The sequence below is a fragment of the Callionymus lyra genome, chromosome 19, assembly GCF_982586985.1.
Source record: "Callionymus lyra chromosome 19, fCalLyr1.hap1.1, whole genome shotgun sequence".
In the NCBI taxonomy this organism is placed as follows: Eukaryota; Metazoa; Chordata; class Actinopteri; order Syngnathiformes; family Callionymidae; genus Callionymus; species Callionymus lyra.
The window spans coordinates 7,413,370-7,435,058 of record NC_141836.1 but is presented as its reverse complement, the minus strand read 5'-3'; the positions used below and the strand labels follow the sequence as shown (position 1 = coordinate 7,435,058).

At 42.8% G+C, this 21,689-nt stretch overlaps 2 protein-coding genes across 5 annotated transcripts in view; both read left to right on the top strand.

Moving 5' to 3' along the window:
• The window catches only part of nav1a (neuron navigator 1a), a 66,566-nt gene extending 56,456 nt beyond the window's left edge, over nt 1-10,110 (top strand). Inside the window, exons 12-30 of one of the 4 annotated variants that reach the window (XM_087780822.1) lie at nt 35-214; nt 1,273-1,325; nt 1,504-1,527; nt 1,670-1,747; nt 2,838-2,921; nt 2,988-3,087; nt 3,148-3,427; nt 4,205-4,361; nt 4,430-4,625; nt 4,695-4,783; nt 5,714-5,812; nt 5,874-6,045; nt 6,110-6,375; nt 7,020-7,171; nt 7,233-7,304; nt 7,382-7,587; nt 8,384-8,502; nt 8,562-8,753; nt 9,348-10,110. In XM_087780822.1, the coding sequence (XP_087636948.1) occupies nt 35-214; nt 1,273-1,325; nt 1,504-1,527; nt 1,670-1,747; nt 2,838-2,921; nt 2,988-3,087; nt 3,148-3,427; nt 4,205-4,361; nt 4,430-4,625; nt 4,695-4,783; nt 5,714-5,812; nt 5,874-6,045; nt 6,110-6,375; nt 7,020-7,171; nt 7,233-7,304; nt 7,382-7,587; nt 8,384-8,502; nt 8,562-8,753; nt 9,348-9,446 (2,618 nt within the window). In that variant the 3' untranslated portion in view covers nt 9,447-10,110. Of the gene's footprint in view, nt 1-34; nt 215-1,272; nt 1,353-1,503; nt 1,528-1,669; nt 1,748-2,837; nt 2,922-2,987; nt 3,088-3,147; nt 3,428-4,204; nt 4,362-4,429; nt 4,626-4,694; nt 4,784-5,713; nt 5,813-5,873; nt 6,046-6,109; nt 6,376-7,019; nt 7,172-7,232; nt 7,305-7,381; nt 7,588-8,383; nt 8,503-8,561; nt 8,754-9,347 lie in introns of all 4 variants that reach the window. The other 3 variants (XM_087780820.1, XM_087780823.1, XM_087780821.1) reach the window with 3 other exon arrangements.
• Nucleotides 10,111-10,278: 168 nt separating this feature from the next.
• Nucleotides 10,279-21,377, top strand: mybpha (myosin binding protein Ha). Its single transcript, XM_087781214.1, has 12 exons — nt 10,279-10,495; nt 11,842-11,919; nt 12,822-12,887; nt 13,097-13,231; nt 13,539-13,706; nt 17,416-17,504; nt 17,587-17,782; nt 18,513-18,652; nt 18,829-18,988; nt 20,164-20,300; nt 20,978-21,164; nt 21,254-21,377. Exons 1-12 carry the CDS (start codon nt 10,279-10,281, stop codon nt 21,286-21,288), a joined length of 1,608 nt encoding a protein of 535 aa, XP_087637340.1. The 3' UTR covers nt 21,289-21,377.
• Nucleotides 21,378-21,689: the final 312 nt, after the last annotated feature.

Below are 21,689 nucleotides of genomic sequence, written 5' to 3'. Positions count from 1 at the left end.
GCTGACCCCCCGGTTCTTCTTGTCTCTCTCTCAGTGTCCAGCCCGGTGAGCGGACCCCCCAGGATGACTCGGTCCAACAGCATCCCGACCCAGGACTCCTCTCTGGAGCTCTACACCGGGTCCCCTCTGGGCAGCACCTTGTCTCTGGCCGAGCGCCCCCGCAGCATGGGCATGGTTCGCTCCGGGTCCTTCCGAGACAAAGACAGTGACGAAGGTACTTCATACAGTTTCCATAACTCACTGAGTTCTGTGACTCAATATTATGAGTCACTTCCTGTTGTTGCTTTTTGGTCAAACGACTCTTTTATGAAGTACAAGTATAAACAAGTATATATTTGTAGTATTTTCGAGTACTTGACTCTGGTGTTGTAGTATTTACAGACCACATGACTCTTGACAAAGTCGTAACTGATTTCATTTGTTTTCAAACCAAAATATGTCCAAACATCAGCTTTAAAAGCTGCTGGAGTCACTGTATCCTCTCGTCCTCAGTCATCACCAGCATCTCACAGGGTTTTATTGTTACTTTAGCTGCGGAGGACGTAATGACTGCTGACAAAAATAAACAAAAACACTTTAATATTAGCGTTATTTATTAATTAAAGAATAAAAGACACATGATTTGATATATTAAATAAGAATTTAAGGGCAAAAATTGTATATATTTTTTTGTAAGTGTATCAATATTTCTGATATTTGTGATGATGATGCACAGTAAATTGAAAGAGATGAAAACAAATAATTGATTAAAAATACATAAATAAAATGAGATGACTAAAGTAGAATAACAGACTTTTAAAGTGAACATTAAAACTTTTTTTATTTCATAAAATTAATATATTTATACACAGCATATATAGATTATTATTCCTATGACTTTTATGTTTGTTGAGAGAGGGTTTGATGTGAATTACAGAAACTGATCCACCTCATGGGAGCTTCAAAACGGCACTAAAATAGACAAAAAAAAAGTTCCATCAAACATTTCTCTGGTTTTCAAGTTAAAAATAAACCACTGAACGTCATTATTCAGACCCAAAGGTTCAGCCTTGTGTTCTGGACAAACATCCATCACACGTCCTTGACGTAGGTCGGGTCGTGGGGGCAGCAGCCGGAGCTAAAGAGGTCCAGACTCTCCTCTCCTAAGGTGTCGAGCCGGAGTCACGATCTCTGTTAAAAACACACAACCAGTTGTGAAACGAGCCCAGAGAACATCTAGGATGTGATCCACATGTTGTCGCTGCTCTTTCTAACACTCGCACTTCTGTTCAGTTCACGGCTCTGTGATCTCGCTGGCGTCCAACGCCTCCTCCAGCTACTCTTCGGTGAGTGTCGGTGGTATACAGACTCAGGTAGCTACAACGTCCACTCTCTGTTGTGTGTGTGTGTCTGTGTGTGTGTGTGTGTGTGTGTGTGTGTCCTCGCAACTAAACACTCCAGCTGCTCCTCCTGCTGTTTTCTCGACTAACATTTTGACGTTTCTTCTCCTGCTGCCGCCGACAGGCTGAGGAGAGGGTCCAGGGTGAGGTGAGTGTTGCTGTCCCCTCGTTTTTTTCTCTCTGACCCCGCCCCCCCCCCAGCGTGTGAGGATGTGTGAACCCGTCTGTCAATCATCAAGGTTTCTTGAAGGGAGGTCCTGTCATGACGACTCGTTCTTTTTTCTTCACAGCAAATCCGGAAGCTGAGGCGAGAGCTGGAGTCTTCGCAGGATAAAGTTTCGGCTCTGACGACGCAGCTGACCGTCAACGTGAGTACAGACGCACACGTCCTGCTGCTGGAGGTTGTAGGTTCAAGTCTTATGAAGGAGGCTCCTCACTGAGGGGGTTCTGATTGGATGTTCCTTCAGATGATTGGGTTCAAGATGAGTTTTTGATCAAAGGTTTGTTTGATGGTTGATGATAAAGGTGATGAAGATGACAACAACGATGAAGATAAAGATGATGATGAAGATGATAACAATGATAAAGATGATGATGATAACAATGATAAAGATGATGATGATGATGAATAAGACGATGGTTGTGGAAACGATGAAGATGAAGACAATGGTTGTGAAGTTGAAGAGGATATTTGGGAAGATGATGATGATAATGAAGAAGATGATGATGATAATGATATGAATGGTTGTGAAGATGAAGACGATGATGGTAAAGATAATGATGATGAAGATGATGGTTGGGAAGTTAAAGACAATAGTGGTGAAGATGATGATGGTTAAGAAGATGATGATGATGATAATGGAGATGATGATAGTAAAGATGATGAAGATGACAAGGACGATGGTTGTGAAGATGAAGAAGATGATGGTAAAGATGATGATGACATAGATTGTGGTGAAGATGATGAAGATGACATGGATGGTTGTGAAAATGATGAGTATGATGCAGACGATGATAGTAAAGATGATTCTGATGACGACATGGATGGCTGTGAAGATGAAGGATGATAGTGGGGAAGATGATGATGATGAGGATAAAGGTGATGATGAAGATGATGATGATGAAGATGACATGGATGGCTGTGAAGATGAAGGATGATAGTGGGGAAGATGATGATAATGATGATGATGATTACATGGATGGTTGTGAAGATGAAGAGTATGATGAAGACGATGATAGTAAAGATGATTCTGATGACGACATGGATGGCTGTGAAGATGAAGGAAGATAGTGGGGAAGATGATGATGATGAAGATAATGATGATGATGATAATGAGATGGATGGTGGTGAAGATTATGATGATGAGGACGACGGTTGCGAAGACGCTGATGATGATGATGATGATGATGATGATTCTGATGATGATAATTGAGTAAATATTTTCTTCTCTTGAACAGGCGAACCTGGTCGCCGCCTTTGAGCAGAGTCTGACCTTGATGACCACTCGTCTGCAGAGCCTGTCCATCAGTCACGAGCAGAAGGTGAGGCGTCGTACTGTAGACACTAGCTACGATGGTGTGAATGTCTGACACGCTGCTGCTGTGCAGGACTCGGAGCTGATGGAGCTGCGGGACACCATCGAATCCCTGCAGGCCAAGAACGAGGAGGCTCAGGCCGTCATCCATGTAGCTCTGAACGTGCCCGACAGTACGATGTGCCAGCATGAGCGAGTCTCCTGCGGCGTGACGCTCACTCCTCTCTCCACAGACTCCAGCATGCGGCGCCAGAACTCCTGCGAAAGCATCTCCAGCCTCAACAGTCTGACCAGCATGTCCAGTCTGGGGAGTCTGAAGGACCAGGAGGCCAAGAAGAAGAAGAAGAAGAGCTGGCTGAGGAGCTCCTTCAACAAGGCCTTCAGCATCAAGAAAGGCTCCAAGACCTACTCGGACATCGAGGAGATCGTCACGCCCGACTCGTCCGCCCCCAACTCGCCCAAGATGCTCCACGAGACGTCGGAGGACTGTCAGACCACCGACTCCTCCTCGGCGTGAGTGTCAACCATCTGTGTATTACAATACAGGGTCAACGATAAAATATGTTGCGATACTGTAGTAATATATGTGTAGTAATGTGGAGTACTTGACTCTGGTGTTGTAGTATTTACAGACCACATGACTCTTGACGAAGTCGTAACTGATTTTGTTTGTTTTCAAACCAAAATATGTCCAAACATCAGCTTTAAAAGCTGCTGGAGTCACTGTATCCTCTCGTCCTCAGTCATCACCAGGATCTCACAGGATTTAATGTGGAGGACTTAATGACTGCTGCCAAAAATTAACAAAAACACTTTGAATATTAGCCTTATTTATTAATTAAAGCATCAAATATATATGATATGGAGTCACTGTATGCTGGAGTCACTGTATCCTCTCATCCTCAGTCATCACCAGGATCTCACAGGATTTCATTGTTACTTTAGCTGCGTAGGACGTAATGGCTGCTGCCAAAAATGAATAAAAATGCTTTGAATATTAGCGTTATTTATTAATTTAAGCATAAAATATATATGATATGGATTCACTGTATGCTGGAGTCACTGTATCCTCTCGTCCTTAGTCATCGCAGGATTTGTATTTTTCATGTAGCTGAGGAGGATGTTGTTGCTGCCATCTAGTGGCTGGAAGTCTAACTGCAACACAAAAATGAACAAACGCTGTGTATAAAGATGACAAAAATAATATGATTTGAGAGACAAAAAACTATTGTGCTGTTGAACGTTGATCGCGTGAGGATGATTTCTAACCCCCCCTGGTGGCGACTGCAGGGTGGTGGAGGGGAGCGAGGACGGAGGCGACCGGGCGGTGTCGGAGCTGCGCTCGGAATTGTGGGAGAAGGAGCGAGCTCTGACCGACATCCGTCTGGAGGCGCTGAGCTCTGCTCACCAGCTGGAGCAGCTGAGGGACGCCATGAACAACATGCAGGTGAGTGTCGGCTCCACCGGAGGGCGCTCCTCCTCGCCCGCAGTAGTAACTCCCGAGTGTGTGTCCAGTCCACGGTGGAATGTCTGAAGGCGGAGAACGACCACCTGAAGGTGGGCTCGCCGGCCCAGCCCGCTGGACCCTCCTCGTCCACGTCGCAGCCGTCCGGGCTGGCGTCGTACCTGGGAGCGCCGCCGCTGCTGCAGCCCGTGAGCATGACCCTGACCAAGTCCTTCAGCCTCAGCATGAGCGAGTGCAGGGGTCCAGGTGAGTCCAGGTGGACCCTCCACGCTGAAGACATGTTCACTCACACAGTGTCACGTTTCTCTCCGTCAGACGAGGCGTCGGCAGAGACTCTGAGCGTGTCGTGTCAGCGCGACGAGGTCTGTGCCCGAGTCCTGGTCCGCAGCGCAGACCCTGTGGAGGTAAGAAGAACCTGGTGCTGTTAGATAGTTTGTTATGACTCGAAAGAAACTTTATTTTCTGACTTGAAATTGATTTATTGGTTTTTATAACTATTCAATACCCAAAAGGTTGTTTTGATCAGAAAAACAATATTTTCAAGAGCTTCATTTTTTTTAAATTAAATTATTTTTATTGTTTTTTTTACTGAAAATGTATTTTTGATTGAAGCAACTTATTTTATTGAAAAGTTTGATCGTAGCTACTTTTTTTAAACTAAATAATAAAAGACACAAATCTGCCTTAAAAAGTTGTCGTGAGCCGCTACAGACCAGTCGTACACTGCCATCAAGTGGTTGCATGTTGTAAGTTCAGGAAAACTTTTCAACCGTTACAATTTCTATTGAAATGTTATATTTTTCAATGATTAAAGTCAATAGTACATTAAAAGTTTGCATTTGTTTTCTTTTAATAATTTAATCAAATAAATGTTGTTTTTTTTACACATAGTTTAATATTCTAAAAAACATTTTCTAAATTCAAAATTTCTTCATATCCAGCCTTTTTGATTCAATATATAAATGTTGGTTCAATGAAACACAGAGAACAACATTCCAGCCAATCATGTAACACGCAGACGATCATGTGACTGTGATGATACAATTTTGATATATATATATATATATATATATATAAAATTTAATAAATCTTTTTTTTTATTGAATTTCAATATTTAATTTAATTGATTCTTTTTATCATTATTATTATTTCTAGCATTTTATAAAAATGTTAAATGTTAAATGTTAGTTTAATAATAATAAAAGTGCCAAAACAATTCAAATAAAAATGCAATTAACATATTAAATTCAATATTAAATTCAATATTTTTTCTATCACTTCCTAAAAGGATCCATGATCCTGTGGATCCATGTATTGAGTGTGTTGTCCTTCAGGGCACCAAGCGTCCTCAGGACCACTATCTGGGCTCGGTGCTGGTCAGCGGTCGCACCGACTGGACGACTCTGGACTCGCTCGTCGTCAGAACCTTCAGAGTAAGTCCTCCACGAGTGTGTGTCACGTGACCAGAACCCTAACGTGGTCTCCTCGCCCCAGGACTACCTGACCACGGTGGACCCCACGACCAGCCTGGGTCTCTCCAGCGACTCCCTTCTCTCGTACCAGCTGAGCCAGGGGGGCGCGCGGGTCATCGGGGGAGAGAGACCTCCCGGGGGTCCGCATCGCTGTCTCGGCAACGGACCGGCTCACATCGTGCTCGCCCTGAGGGGTGAGAGGATGACGCCCGCGAGTCATGTGACGCCTCGATGTGACGCCCACGTGTCCCCCTACAGGTCTGCAGGAGAACTGCCTGGACTCGCTGGTGTTCGAGACCCTGATCCCGAAGCCCATGATGCAGCACTACATCAGCCTGCTGCTTAAACACCGGCGCCTGGTTCTGTCCGGGCCCAGCGGGACCGGGAAGACTTACCTGGCTCAGCGTCTGGCTCAGTACATGTTGCAGCGCAGCCAGCTGGAGGCGCCAGGGGGCGATGTAGAGTCACTGAGCGAGAGCCGCCATGCAGCCGTGTCCTTCAACATGCACCGGCAGTCGGAGAAGGTGAGCAGACCTGCTAGGATTAGATGATTGAATTCAACCATTTAAATGTTCTTTAATGGAAATGTTGTTTTTTAAGCATTTTATTATTAATGTTTAACTATATTCAATAATTTTTATATACTGTTGAGAAGTTACATTTTTTTATTTTATTTAAAAAAAACTTTAAGATTATATATTTATAATTTTTTTATTTAATATATATTTTATTATTCCTAGAATTGTATTAAAAAATACAACAACATCATTGTTATTCTACTCATAGAATTTAATTTTTTAATTCCAAAAATCCAAATTTTCTAATTTTAATTTTGTTTTTATTTCTATTATTTTATAAATATGTTGGTATAATAGTGCTGACATTTTTTATTTATTTCAAAAGGCTATAAAAAATATTTAAATTAATAAAATGCACAGATTTTTATAATTTTTATAATTAAAATATAATAAAAATCCTTAATGTTGAAATGTTTTAATGCAATTATTAAAAAACAAAAAACTAATTCATAATTATTAATTAAAATCGATGCTAATAAAAAAACAAAAATCTGTTCTACGTTGAGTCAAGTCTGCAGTTGAGGAAAGAAGTCTACAAAATAAAAGCCTCTAAAAACCTAGTTCCTGATCAACATATTCTTCTGCTGCAGGACCTGCAGTCGTATCTCTCAGACCTGGCCAATCAGATCGACCTTGAGAGCGGCGCCGACACGCCTCTGGTGGTCATCATCGATGACATCACCGACCCCGCCGCCCTCACGGAGCTGGTGAACGGAGCGCTGACCTGCAAGTACCACAAGTGGTGAGTCAGGACGTGATGGTCGAGGTGAAGGTTGAGATGTTCACACGTGTTGATGTTTCAGTCCGTACGTCATCGGAACCACCAACCAGCCCGTGAAGATGTCGTCCAACCACGGGCTGCACCTGAGCTTCAGGTACGCGAGGTCACATGTTCTGATGGACTCGTGTCTCTGGTCCAGATCTTTACGTTCCTCTTTCTGTTTCTCTTCAGGATGGTGACGTTCTCCAACAACGTGGAACCATGCAACGGCTTCCTCGTCAGATACCTGCACAGGAAGGTGGTGGAGTCCCAGCAGAAGGAGGAGCAGGAACCTGCGCGACACCAGACCCTGATGTCGGTGCTGGACTGGATCCCTCAGCTGTGGTACCACCTGCACACCTTCCTGGAGAAACACAGTACCTCGGACTTCCTTATAGGTAAGACCACCATGAAGATGAAGATGAAGATGAAGATGATGAAGATGAAGATGAAGATGATGATGATGATGATGAAGATGTTGAGGATGAGGATGAAGATGTTTGATGATGAGGATGATGATGAAGATGTTTGATGATGAAGAGGATGATGTCCATGATGCTATTGATGATGAGGATGAAGATGAAGATGATGAAGATGTTTGATGAAGATGTTGATAATGAAGATAGTGAAGATGTTTGATGATGAGGATGAAGATGTTTAATGATGATGATGAAGATGTTTGATGAGGATGAAGATGTTTGATGAAGAAGATATTGATGATGAAGATGTTTGATGATGAAGAGGATGATGTTGAAAGTGATGATGAAGATGTTGATGAGGATGAAGATGAAGATGTTGATGATGATGAGGATGAAGATGTTGATGATGATGATGAGGATGAAGATGTTGATGAAGATGAAGATGATGATGATGAAGATCTTGATGATGAAGATGTTGATGAAGATGATGAAGATGTTGATGATGATGAGGATGAAGATGTTGATGATGATGATGAAGATGTTTAATGATGATGATGTAGATGTTTGATGAGGATGAAGATGTTGATGATGAAGATTTTTAATGATGATGATGAAGATGAGGATGTGTTGGTGATAATGATGAAGATTTTGATGAGGATGATAATGAAGAAGAGAAAGATGTTGATGATGATGAAGATGAGGATGATGAGGATGATGATGATGATGATGATGATGAGGATGAAGACGAGAAAGATCTAACCCGAGTCTCCCTCAGGTCCCTGCTTCTTCCTGTCGTGTCCCGTGTCAGTAGCAGAGTTCCGCCCGTGGTTCATCGACCTGTGGAATCTGTCCATCATCCCGTACCTGCAGGAGGGCGCCAAGGACGGCATCAAGGTGGGCGGAGCCTCATGAAGACTCTCCGTTGTCTCTGACTGACGGTGTTTGTGGTGCAGGTCCGAGGGCAGAAGTCCGTGTGGGAGGACCCGGTGGAGTGGGTGAGGGGGACGCTGCCCTGGCCCGACGCTCAGCAGGACCAGTCCAGGCTCTTCCACCTCCCTCCCCCCAGTGTCAGCGCACACAGCGAGGCCCAGAAGAAGCCCGTCAAAGACACCCCGCCCCCCAGCACGCTGGAGTCCGACCCCCTGGTGAGAAAGTCCTTGGTCATTGTAGGATTATCTGGGCTCCATACATCATGTCTGTCACCTGGTGACACACTTTTGTCATTATTTACCATATTTATTTCATTTGATGAGTTGTTACCTCTTAGACAGACGCAAAGTTTAAGCAGTATTTTTGTCTTTATTTATGTTATTAATATTTGAATTAAATAAAAATACTTTAGAAACTTTTTCTTTTTTTTATGTTATTCACTACTATTTTAACTCTAATTTAAATAGAAAATATATAATATAATAGGGTTTTTGTTTTACTACTTTTAATTAATCTATTTATGTTATTCATTACTATTTTATCTCTGAATTAAAGGAAAAAAAATCATTTTTCTTTCTATTTTAACTCTTGATCAAATGTTAACACTTTTAATGTATTTTAATTGAATATATATTGCCCTTTTAAAAAGATTAAAGTAAATTAAAATATATATTTGGGTAAGTTATACATTTTTTTTAAAAATGAATACATAGTTTATGTATATTTAGCTTGATTTTGTTAGAGGGTTTTTTGTAACTTATATTTTTCGCTCCTTCTAAAGTAGTTGAAATTCTCCTTCTGTCCGCTAGATGGCGATGCTGCTCAAGCTGCAGGAGTCGGCCAACTGCATCGAGTCCCCGGAGCGAGAGGGGAGTCTGGACCCGAGCGTCCTCCAGGCCACGTTCTGAACCCAGAACCTGAGACTTCACTGCAACTGTGCATGAAAGCAAGACGTGCATCTGGAGCCAGAGTTTAGTTACGAACTGAGTTCCTCCGACGTTGACCGTCCACGAACTTCAGCCCAAAAAAAAAAGAAAAAGAAAGCACTTTATTTATTAATATAAATGATTTTGACGTGTAAATGCTGACTCAGCAACAGTGGATCAACCCTGAATGAGTCCCGGGTGTGATCCCCGGGTCAGGTCCACCTTCAACCCGCCTTTCTTTTCTACTCGAGTGTCACTCTTTCAGTTTTTTAGGATTTTTTATACAGAGTCATCTTCTCGCTGCTTCCACAGTATCTGAGAAGAACATCGAGCGCCGTCACGTGACCCGTGCGCGGATAAACAAGTGTGCCTGACATCACGTGACTCTGGGCTCGACTACACGGCCTGAACTCCGACTGGATCCTCCGTTGCCATGTTTGTTTGTTTTTTGTTGTTGTTTTTCTAATGCAAATATTTGTAAAGGTTCGTTTGTCTTTTGTACATGACATGACTGTAAACACATGTACATATTATGGTCTGCGATAACAATCACAGGAAAAGTCTCGCATGTTTGTAGAAAACGTTCAAATCCATGTCCAACCTCGAGATCATACAATAAAACCATGCGCTTGGTCGCTGCAGTACATTGATTCGTCCACGTGGTGTCAGCAGAGAGGGTGGATCCTCCCGAGGATCATCGCAGAAGGATGAGCAGCAACATCAGTCTGAGTTAAGACCCGCCCCCCCCTCCTCCGTGCGCTTATATAGCCCCTAACTTGTCCGTGGGGGGTTCACAAAAAAATAAAGAGGCGCGATGCCAGGGAAACCAGCACCCATCAAGAAGTCTCCAGCCAAGAAGGCTGCTGCTGCTGCACCTCCGGCTCCGGAGCCGGTGGTCGAAGCTCCAGCAGAGCCCGCACCTGTGGAGGCTCCTGCGGCGGAGACGCCTCCCGCAGCGGAGGCTCAAGCACCGCCCGCCGGGGAGAACACAGACGCCGCCTCTGCTGCTGCTGCAGATGGAAGCGCTCCAGGTAACAGGCGTCCGAAAGATGTTGGATGTAGTTTTTTTTAAATTATTTTAAATTACGCTTATCCTTTAAAATAGTACAACAACTTTACTTGTTATTGAAATATAAAAAATAATAGTTTTTACTAATTTACAACAACAACAAAAAAAGAAGTGATGACGTCATGTCCCTGATTAGGCGCCACCTGCGCGGTTGTTGTTTGCTAGTTGCTAACATGTAGCTTAGCAATGAGTTCGTTTTCTAGTTGAAAGAATTAAAAACAAACTTAAAGCGAAACTATGAAGAAGAACGTGTTGCGACTACATGTCGCTCATGTTTGCTCGATGAACATTCGTCTTCTGTAAGTACATTTAAGTTGAAATAACTGAAATTATATATTTTCATGAATATTTGCGCTGTAACAGGTTCCCCGTGCATGCTAAACGAGGCTAAAAGGTCCTTAATAAATAACCTTGTAACTGGAATTTAAACGTCTTAAATAAAATGTTTTAATAAAAATTGATTAAAACGTGATTAAAATGTTTTTCTTCCGTTAGTTTCAAATTGATTTATTTAAAGTATTTAAATTTCTTGTTTTTTCGCTATTCTGTTTCGTTAGTCAAAGTTTTATATTCATATAAAAATTGGGACAAATTGTCCAGACTCCTATGAGATGGAGGCTGTTTTTCTTTCTTTTGTTTTTTAAATGTCCAGTTGTTTTAAAATTTAATTAAATAGCATTAAAAAGTGTAAAAAAAAAAAAGTTGAATAATTACTTTAACCTGTAGCAACCCTGTACATATAATGAATATATTTTAGAATCCACATTTTTACTGGAAGATCCTTCATTCAAAATATATATATATATATGTATATATATATATATATAGCGTCTGTTAAAATATCTCTAATCCTGAAATATTTCTCTATATTTCTGCTATTAAATATCCATGCGATGCACCTGTGGCTTCACTCCAGTCTGACAGTGACCACATGTATCAGAACATGAGGATGAAGACACTGGTTTATGTCAACAGTTGAGTAACTTATACTCTCAGCTGCACACGACCTTCACCGAGTCATGGTCGTGTCGTGGTCAAGTTGAAGGAGCCGTCAAGTGATTGATTTGTATCCGTGACCTCAGCGTCTTGAACATCTTCTCCACACGCTGAGCAGAATGTTTCTCCTGCTGATGACATGTGTTTCACCGAGTCTCTATTTATAGCTTTTTTTCTTTGTGCTGGAGCTTACAAGAGTTTCTTTTAAGTTATATTTGCTTCCGACACGGAAGTGAAAATGAGCTTCAATGTCTTTTGTTTTTGTGAGTCGTCGTGTCACTAATGTGCTTCTGCAACGGCTCCTAATACCAGCTGACGCTCCTGCTGCAGAAGATGCCGCTCCAGCTACAGACGCAGCTACAGACGCTCCCACAGACGCTCCAACAGACGGTAAATTCCCTTCACAGCAGGGGCCGCATTTACTGATGTAAGGGGCCGTCAACCAATAAAATAAGGCGTAATTATGCCATGTATGTTGATACCAAAGTTCTTATAAGCTACAATTATTATTTAAATCCATACAAATAGAATATGATAATAATAAAATGTATAATTATATTTCATTAATTAACTAAAAAAATGATTTTATTTTTGAATAAAAATAAATACTCACAAAAGGAACAAATCCTGCGGCAGAAAATGTTATGGTGTTGTATGTTAAAATGAATAATACACAATTAAATTGTAAGCTATCTAAGACATTTCCACATGAGCATACTTTGATCTCACCAGGGCCACATAAATACAGTTAAAGTTAAGTTTAGAGTTAAAAGATTTAGAGTTATAGATTTTTCTTTTAAAAAGCATTGATGCAGAACTAAACCTTCTTTGGGGTATTTTGTGAAAATATACTTATTTTATCTTTCATATCGTACAAGTGTAAACTTACAAAAAATATATTTTGCAAAAAGTAATGGTTGTTTTTTTAGCTTGATTCCAAACAGTACTGTATGAAAAGCAGACTAACTTAACCATACCACTTAATGGAGGCACTTATTACCTCGCCTACCTTATTTATGGTGACGGCAAAATGTTGAACTCCCATGATGCCTTTCTACACAACACTCTGGGTTGTCGCTACAATACTGTATATAAATTCTACCTCTTTGTTGTCATGTCAAAAGCTATGGTCATCTGTGATTGGTTGGCTGGGCGGCAAAGCATTACGGGATCTATTCATGTCGCTTAGAGGGATGGAAAATTAAATGGTCACTACTTCGCAGAGTAGTTGTGAGTTGTGTTGCTCAGTCAAACAGTCCCAATAGTTTCTCACAAGTTTCTCGTTTTTTCAGCTCCGGCTGCTGAAGCCGCCCCGGTCGAAGAGCCCCCCAAAGCCCCGACCCCTCCGCCCCCCGCAGGTAACGCCAAGAGTCTCACTCTGTATCTCAACAGCTGATCCAGGGCTTGTGACAGATGTTTCCTTGCGTGAAAGTCCTGAGAAGTAACGCGCGGCAGTTTGTCACGGATGAGATTTCAATTGGGTGCCTGAGCTGACAGAGCGATAACATGGCATGATGTAGGATCGGTCGCGAGCCGGGACTTGAACACACAGTCGAATGTCTTTCAGTCGCCACCAGCGCTCCGCCGCACATCTCCGTGGAGGACGTGAACGACTCCAGCCTCACCATCAAGTGGACCACGCCGGAGACCATCGGGGACTCGGGTCTGGACGGATACGTCGTGGAGTACTGCAAAAGCGGCAGTAAGTGTGCGCGTACAGTATTGTGAGTCTGCAGCTGTCCCCCGGGTGTCAAGAGGGCAGATGGACGCTCCGAGGGTCCGGCCCGTATACGGCAGGCAGCCTTTCGCCGGCTGTCACAGGATCTCCTGACACCACTTTTAGAAGAGCTGAGGTTTCACCAGAGCGTCCTTTTCATGGACGCTTGTTTGTAAACTTGTGTCGACAGGCTGTAAAACATTTAACAATCAAGGGCCTTCACATGCGGCCGGTTTACTCCCGTGTTTCCGCTCAAATAAGTTTCATGAAGTTCTTCTTCTTCTGTTCGCAGCGTCAGACTGGGTCGCCGCTAACGAGGAGCTGACCCCGGCGAACCGTTACTGCATCAAGAATCTGACGGCGGGCGATCTGCTGCTGGTACGCGTGGTGGCCGTAAACCCCGGAGGCCGCAGTGAACCCTGCGGTCTGGCTGAGCCGGTGCCAGTTAGAGAGGTCGCAGGTGAGTGGCGGCCATGTTTACTACAGTGGTGTGGGTCGACGAATAATCTGGCGTTACGAGACGTATCACGATACTGCGTGCGTGCGTGTGCGTGTGTGTGTGTGTGTGTGTGATACTCTAGTAACAAGGATACATTTGTAGTATTGTCGAGTACTTGACTCTGGTGTTGTAGAATTTACAGACCACAAGACTCTTGACGAAGTCTTCACTGCTTTCATTTGTTTTCAAACCTAAATATGTCCAAACATCAGCCTTTAAAAGCTGCTGGAGTCACTGTATCCTCTCGTCCTCAGCCATCGCCATTATATCATTCTTCCTTTAGCTGTGGAGGATGTAATGAATGTTGCCATCTAGAGGCCGGAAGCTTAATTGCAAAACTAAAAAAAAACAAATGCAGGGAATAAGTGTGTGTATAATAAATAATGATTTTTAAATTTTACAATACACATAAGTGAAAATGAATCATAATAGTACTATGATAAAAATAAAATATGATTTGAAAGCCAAAAAATACATAATGGCTCTGTTTCATATCGCAATACATTTTCTTAAAAATACATTCACAATATCCAAGTTTATCAGTATTTTCTTCCACCACTACCATTAACTTGTCCTAATAAAAATGTCCAGAGAGTAATAAAAGCGGTAATGAGCCGTGTAGAAACTCTAGTTTTCCAGCGCTCCACATATCGACTGATATTAAAGCTCAGTAATGAAAACATGCTTGATGGTTTCCGTCTCGCACACCGTCTCCGCGAGGCCACAAAAGTCTCGGGTGTCGTCAGGAGGAGCAGAGCTGGTATGAACCCTTGAGATGAGCCGCACAGATGTAGACTCGTAAATCCAGCAGCTGCTGACAGGAGGTGTCGTCACCTTGGAATCATCCTCTCACTCTAATCTACTCACGTCTTTGGAGGCCGAGTGGACGTTTGAACGTCGGGCTTCTCTATTTTAGTGTTTGCTCTTGAAGATGTTCACCAAAAGCTGCTTCTCGTAAAACCGTTCCGAGCTTTGATGATGTCAGAGGTGCTGAAGAAAACTAGTTTGATGTATTTTAAATGATTTATTGGATCCTTTGATCAGTGACTTGTTGACATTATCTGTTTTCTTCTCGCTCCTCGTAAATGTACAGAAAATAATACTGAACATAACATGTGAAATAGGACTGAGAGAAATAATTATTTCATATCAGTTGATATCATTTTTATCTTTGTTAAAAAATTAAAACCTTATATTGTTTGTCTTTAGTAAGATTTTAAGATATTAGAAAAACTACTTTCTTCTCTAACAATCTTCTAACAAATACGACATGAAACAATTAATCCGAATTAAGTCGACATCAGTTTCAGATGAAACTGTTGAATCCTGACTCTTGAACCCTTGAGCATGTGCTAACATAAAAGTTGTTTGCCAAATATTCACTAAATATTTTTTGAATGAATATTGGGATGTACAAAGCATATTTCTAAATCTTCCATAAAGAGGTTTTCCAGATGTTTTTGTTTTTTTAGAATGTATTAACATTTCTTCTGTAGCCACATGCTCAAAGGTAGAGTCAGCTGCAGACTCGCACTCGGTCACACAGTTTCATCCTGGATAGGGTTGTAAAAGTATTGAACCTCAAAAAATGATTGATACTAAAATGTTTAAGCCAAATGAAATACTATTTTTTTGTTTAAGTATCTAAACCATCATTGAGATTTATTTATCAGGCTTGTTTGCATCATATGTATATACAACATCAGCAACATTTGAACGAATAAAGAACTAGTTATCATAGTTGTAGTTTTTTATTTGAAATATTAAAGTTTGCTTCTGTTAAGTGTTGCATGTTTTAACAGACATGTCTTTAATTTGCAAGAAAAATGCAAAAATTACGTATTCTTTGGGTCTTGTTTTCTATATACTTGATGTATCATTTATGGTATTTAGTAGTGAATATTTTGCTGAGTATCAGTTTTGAGTTTAAAATGTTATCGTGTAAACCATAATCCTAATCGAGTTTTAATTTTTCATCTTAAACTTGGTTTGTTCCCAAACAATCTTTTAATTAATTTCTTGAAATCACTTAAAACTAACAATATTTAAATATTTTTGAATGAGAAAATAATAGCTTCTCTCAGGACGACTGATCCTCCTGGTCTTGACTCTATCTTGAGCTGATCCTGTAAATCCTGTAAAGGAAGTTGAGGATGTGAAAGGATCTCGCTCGACTCCCACTGGAGTCTTTGCACATCCGTGACGATTGAGGAGGATTGTTGAGGTTTATTCCTCACTTGTCGACTGCTCTCAAAACTTTGCCGCCCATGACATGTCAAAAATGGCCTAAATTCTACAATTAAACCTCACAAAAAACATTTAAGAACAACATGTCAATCAAATGTGTCAAGTTACAACCTCTGGTGACCCCCTGGTCAGTTGAGATGGAGTCCCTCGCGTTAAGTGAATTATGGTTAATAACGCAGTGACTTCGCGAAAGTCAACTTTTACTTTCGAACCTGGTCGAGTGGACAGACATGTGGTCATGCAACCGGAACTGCTGGTCAACTGAGGGGAGGGAAACCAGAGTCTAATTGAGGGATTTCGGGGGCTTGTAGGAGTTAAATACAGCCGCGGGAGCGAAGCGCTCATCTACGTGTCGCAGGCTTTAATTACACGCAGGCCAGCGGCTCCGACGCTGCACTGGCTGCGTCGGGACATTGTTGGGGAAGTGAGCTGATTTGCAGGGATTAGTGTCGAGCCAAAACTGGAAGGGAACCTCATAGCTGTACTTCCAGGAGCCAGAATGTCCCCGGGGCCCTGCTTAAGCTTGCGAATGTTTGGACAAGGAGGTTTGGAGTCGGACAGGAGTGGCCACGGACAGATGAGACGTTGATGGGCTGCGAGATAAGGGGACGGTTTTGGGGCCGAGGGGAGGCTCGAAGTGTCTTTCCAGAGATTTGCTGGTGGAGCAGAAACATGCAGTTCCTGACACTCGGCACCGTGACGGCGCTTCGATTACATCCTCATGGTTTGATTCTGACCACGCAAGCAACACATGTCCGATGACGCCACCCGCTCGCCCTGAGTCAGCTGGTAGCGATGACATCGTCCCGCTGGTAATATGTGCTGGACACGGAAAAGGGGTCGCATGTCCAGGTCCATCCTGGACATTCTTGTCACACGGAGCTATTTCAGGGTCCGAGGGCTTCTGCCCGGAGACTGTACCTTCAACCTCACACGTCATCGTGTTCCACCTTGAGTTACGTCTGCAGTGAAGACGCCAACAGTCATGATTCACGACCCTAAAGTTCAAATAGTTTCTCCTGTCTCCATGGAAACATGGCGTACTTTCTAAGGACTGGGGCTGTGTTTTGGCAAGAATCTGGTGATAGGATACGTATCAAGATACAGGGACAGCAATGTGATACAGACCGCATGACTCTTGACTAAGTCGTAACTGGTGTTTTGGAACCAAAATCCAAACATCAACTCTAAAAAACATGCTGAAGTCCACTGTATCCTCTCGTCCTCAGTCATTGTGGGGATTTCCATGTTCCTTCAGCTGTGGGCGACGTAATGACTGCTGCCATCTAGAGGCCAGATGTTTTATCGCAACAAAAAATAAATAATATTTGTGCATTATTGTTAATAGTTAAATGTGTACACACTTTGTTTCCCACTCCTACTAATGAGTGTTAGCTTCACCAACTCTTTTAATGTTTTTCAGAACGCCCCAAAATCCGCATGCCCCGTGCCCTCCGAGCTCGCTCCGTCCGGCAGGTTGGCGAGCAGATCAACCTGGTCATCCCCTTCCTGGTACAGTAGCAGCCTCACCTTTCCAAACTCCCGGAGCGTCGGCCGCTCACCGTGTCTTCCTCGCCCCCCCCCCACCTCACAGGGAAAACCCAAACCGGCCGTGACGTGGCTGAAGGACGGTCAGCCTCTGGACACCAAGAGGGTCAACATCAGGAACAGCGACAGGGACAGCATCTTGTTCGTGCGAGCCTCTCAGAGGGAAGACTCCGGCGTCTACGAGATGTGCGTGAAGGTGGACAGCTTCGAGGACAAGGCCCTTCTGGACCTGCAGATCGTGGGTGAGTCGACCTCTGACCTGAGGATGTACATGTCGGTTGTATTTACAAACGGTACAAGCTTCTAGAAAAATATAGATGGAACGCTGGACCATCCCGTCTCTTTAAGAAGTATATTCAGATGCAGGAGCTTCTTTAGAGTGTTTTTGACCAGATGTTTTTGAAGGTAACCTTTCAGGTCTTTAGGTCAACCAAATGAATCAGAAATAAATGTATCATTTGAAAAAAAATCAGTGATTAATCAATCACCATTATCAAAATGATATGATCTTTGAAGTCGTCCAACTTTGGTACTGGTTCCTGAACTTTATATCAATTTTAACCAAAAGAAAATGACTTTGCCGACAGTAGAACTTTTCAGCTTTGGTTAATTTCCACTCTAAGCTAAATATATAATGTCAGTGCAGAAGAACACTTGCCAACCAGTGACAAATCAATCTAATGTTCAAGGCCTTTGTAACTCCTCTTCAGAAATATCATGTGAAACATTATAAAGTGTTGATCACATGTAGTAGTACTCTGTACTATCCAAGCAATTCACTTTATTTCACCTTCTAAACTGAAGATCCAACCCTAACACCTCTGACCTCTGCAGTCAATATTTATTCATACAGTTAAACACGAGACTCAACATTAATTATGATCATGAGTCTCAGTATCATGGCTTCCGTCCTTGAGTTCGACACGTCATGTGAAGAGTTCTTCAGGAGGATTGACCCGTTTTTCTCTGCAGAGCTGCCTGGACCTCCAGCCAGTGTGAAGCTGGTGGACTCGTGGGGCTTCAACGCCGCCCTGGAGTGGACGCCACCCAAAGACAACGGAAACACAGAAGTCACGGGGTACACGGTCCAGAAGGCCGACCAGAAGACCGGGGTGAGAGCGCCCCCTATGTAGAAGACCTGAGGGTCATGGATGTAAAAAAACGAACAATATTATTTACTATTTATTTTTATTATAAATGACTAGTTCAAGTCAACCCTTGTGTTAACATTCTATTGAGGACTTTCCTCGATGGCCGTCACTGGTTAACGTGCGCGTGATCCGTGCAGGACTGGTTCACGGTGCTGGAGCACTACCACAGACTCAACGCCACCGTCTCCGACCTCATCATGGGGAACTCCTTCTCCTTCCGGGTGTTTGCTGAGAACAGAGTGGGCATGAGCGAGAACGCGGCCGTCACCAAACAGCTGGCCCACGTGCCCAAGACGGGTGAGGCTTCAACACGCGTGTGGTATTTACCAGGAGACAAAACTGTCAACAAAGGACAAATGCATGGTTTGATAAAGTCTGAGATCAATCATGTAATTTTTGGATTTCATCATTTAATTTTAATTAAATATATTATTATACATTATATAGACATGTAATATTTTAGATACATGCAATATACTATAAACGTACTTGTATTTTATACCTACTGTGTCCTAATGGATATTGTGATCGTTATTTAACATCTTGTGTCGCTGTAAAGAGATTTTAATGTTACCTTTTACTCGTATTTACTCGACTGTTGGTTATTTTTTATTAACCTTGGATTAGTTAAAGAATGTTCAGTGTTAGAAATTATTTTTGACAGGTTGATCTCTGATGACTTTTGAAAAAATAACAACATATAGGAAATTTGAAAGTGAAACTGAAGGTTTGATCCAGATTTAAGGTAGGGTTCGAGTTCAGAACCCTACTTTCCTCCCTGATCAACCCAGATTCGATCCAGGTTTGACCCAGATCCGGTCCAAGATCCTCCCCAGATGAAAGACCTTCTGGTGTTCTCGACGTCTTCACTTGGACCAGTTGAAACCTGAAGAGCGCCTGAGAGCAGGACATCTGGAGCCGGTGTCGTGTGTCAGGATAACGAGGAGCTGTGACCTCGACGAGCCGTCGTTTGTCATTAAAATGTTTGACCCTGACAGGAGTTGGCAGAGCGACTGCTCAGAGCTGTGCAGAGACCGCGCTAGTAAAACTCAGACGACGTGATGGCAGCAGCATCTGTGGGTCGTGTGGAGGTCAATGATCAGGTGGACGTTGTTGGAGTTCGTGAAGAGTCGCTCGCTTCAGGAAACATTACTCAAAGCGGGGTTTTTTTATACTTCTTTTATGGTTTATATTTCCAGAAACTGTTGTAAATAGAATTTTTTTATTTTATTTGTAATAATATGCATTTGTTCATTTTTGATCTGCAATTAAACTTTTGGCCACTAGATGGCAGCAGTCACTACGTCCTCCACAGCCAAAGAAACCCCGGGGATGACTGAGGACGAGAGGATACAGCTTTTAAAGCTGATGTTTGGACATATGTTTTTGAATCATTTGGTGTTGGATCATCAAGCTCGAGTTGTTTTGCTTCTGAAGAGACGTCTCTGAGAAGTTCCCTCTTGTGTTCTCAGGCATCAACTACAGACCTCCGGAGTACCCGGAGCACGACTTCAGCGAGGCGCCCAAGTTCACCACGAACCTGTGTGACCGCGCCGCCACCGTGGGCTACACAACCAAACTGCTGTGTTCAGTACGCGGCAGCCCCAAGGTCAGTCACACACACACACACACACACACACACACGCGTTGTGTATTTGTCATTGTTGATGAGTTGTCGACAAGTGTTAAAGTCGTCACATTCTTTCTAGATATATTTATATTTCACAAGAGACTTTCTTCTGCTCAGAGCGTCGTTCACGTGTGTCTTTGTTGTGAGTCTCGTTCACCCGATTGAATGAGTTTCTATCGAGATTATCCACTAGGTGGCGCCAGTACACGTTTTATTTGAACCGTTTCGCGGCGTCGTTTTGTGTGCACGTGTGAAGCCGTAACGCAAGCGAGTCATTCATGAACATTTGTGTTTGTGCGACCGAGATTGTGACAAAGTTGTGCGTCGGGCCTTCGGTGTGTCACGACGGAGGTGCGAGTTTATGTCGCTGCTATATTTGCTCTCGGAGCTCATCGCTGCGTCGCTGTCGCCACGATCGTCACGTCCAAATATAAACCCCAGGAATAATGCCGCGTTTGTGCACTAATGTGCGAGTGCGACTCCCTTCGGTGACACTTGCTCAAGTCAGTAGAGGTTGTTTGTAGAGCACCTCAAGGGCAGTTTCTAGCACTTGAGATTTGAAATAAATATAATTGTGATTTTAAAAATGTAATAATGTTAAAGTAATTATATCCTATAACAAAACATGTGATTGAATCAAAATATAACTCCTGCAGCCAACGATCGAGTGGATGAAGAACATGATGGTGATCGGAAAAGACCCGAAGTACCGTCAGCTGTCCAACCAGGGCATCTGCTCCCTGGAGATCAGGAAGCCGAGCAGCTTCGACGGCGGCACCTACACCTGCATTGCCAAGAACCAGCAGGGCGAGGCCACCGTGTCCTGCAAGCTGGAGGTCAAAAGTGAGTCCAACCTGGAACCCTCTTGATACAAGTGTCGACACTGTTTCCTCCAGTCGTGTGTAACCACTGTGTGTGTGTTTGTCTTCCAGAGGTGATCGTGGATGACAAGGCGAAAGGGAAGTAGACAAGTGTGTGTGAATGAATGCGTTACATCTACACACTGAGGTGTGTTACGTCTACACACTGAGGTGAGTGTGATTATTTCAATAAAAAACAAGTGTAGATACCACTGTTTGTGTTGTTGTGTGATCTTCAAGTGTGAGTTTACTATAGACACGACTGTGTGTTGGGTGTGTATTGTCAAGAGTCTGACAATACAATATGTATCAAGATAAACTTAAATGTTCACATGAATCAATAATTGTGTTATAGGTTCAAATTCATCTGGTCGATATATTAATTCAAAGATCAATTAAACGTTGAACGAATTCTTCAACTTCCATCCACCAGAGGGCGCTCTAATATCACTATCCGGATATAGTAGCCCTCCCGTTTAGCGCCGTCACAGTCACGTGACCAAACTAG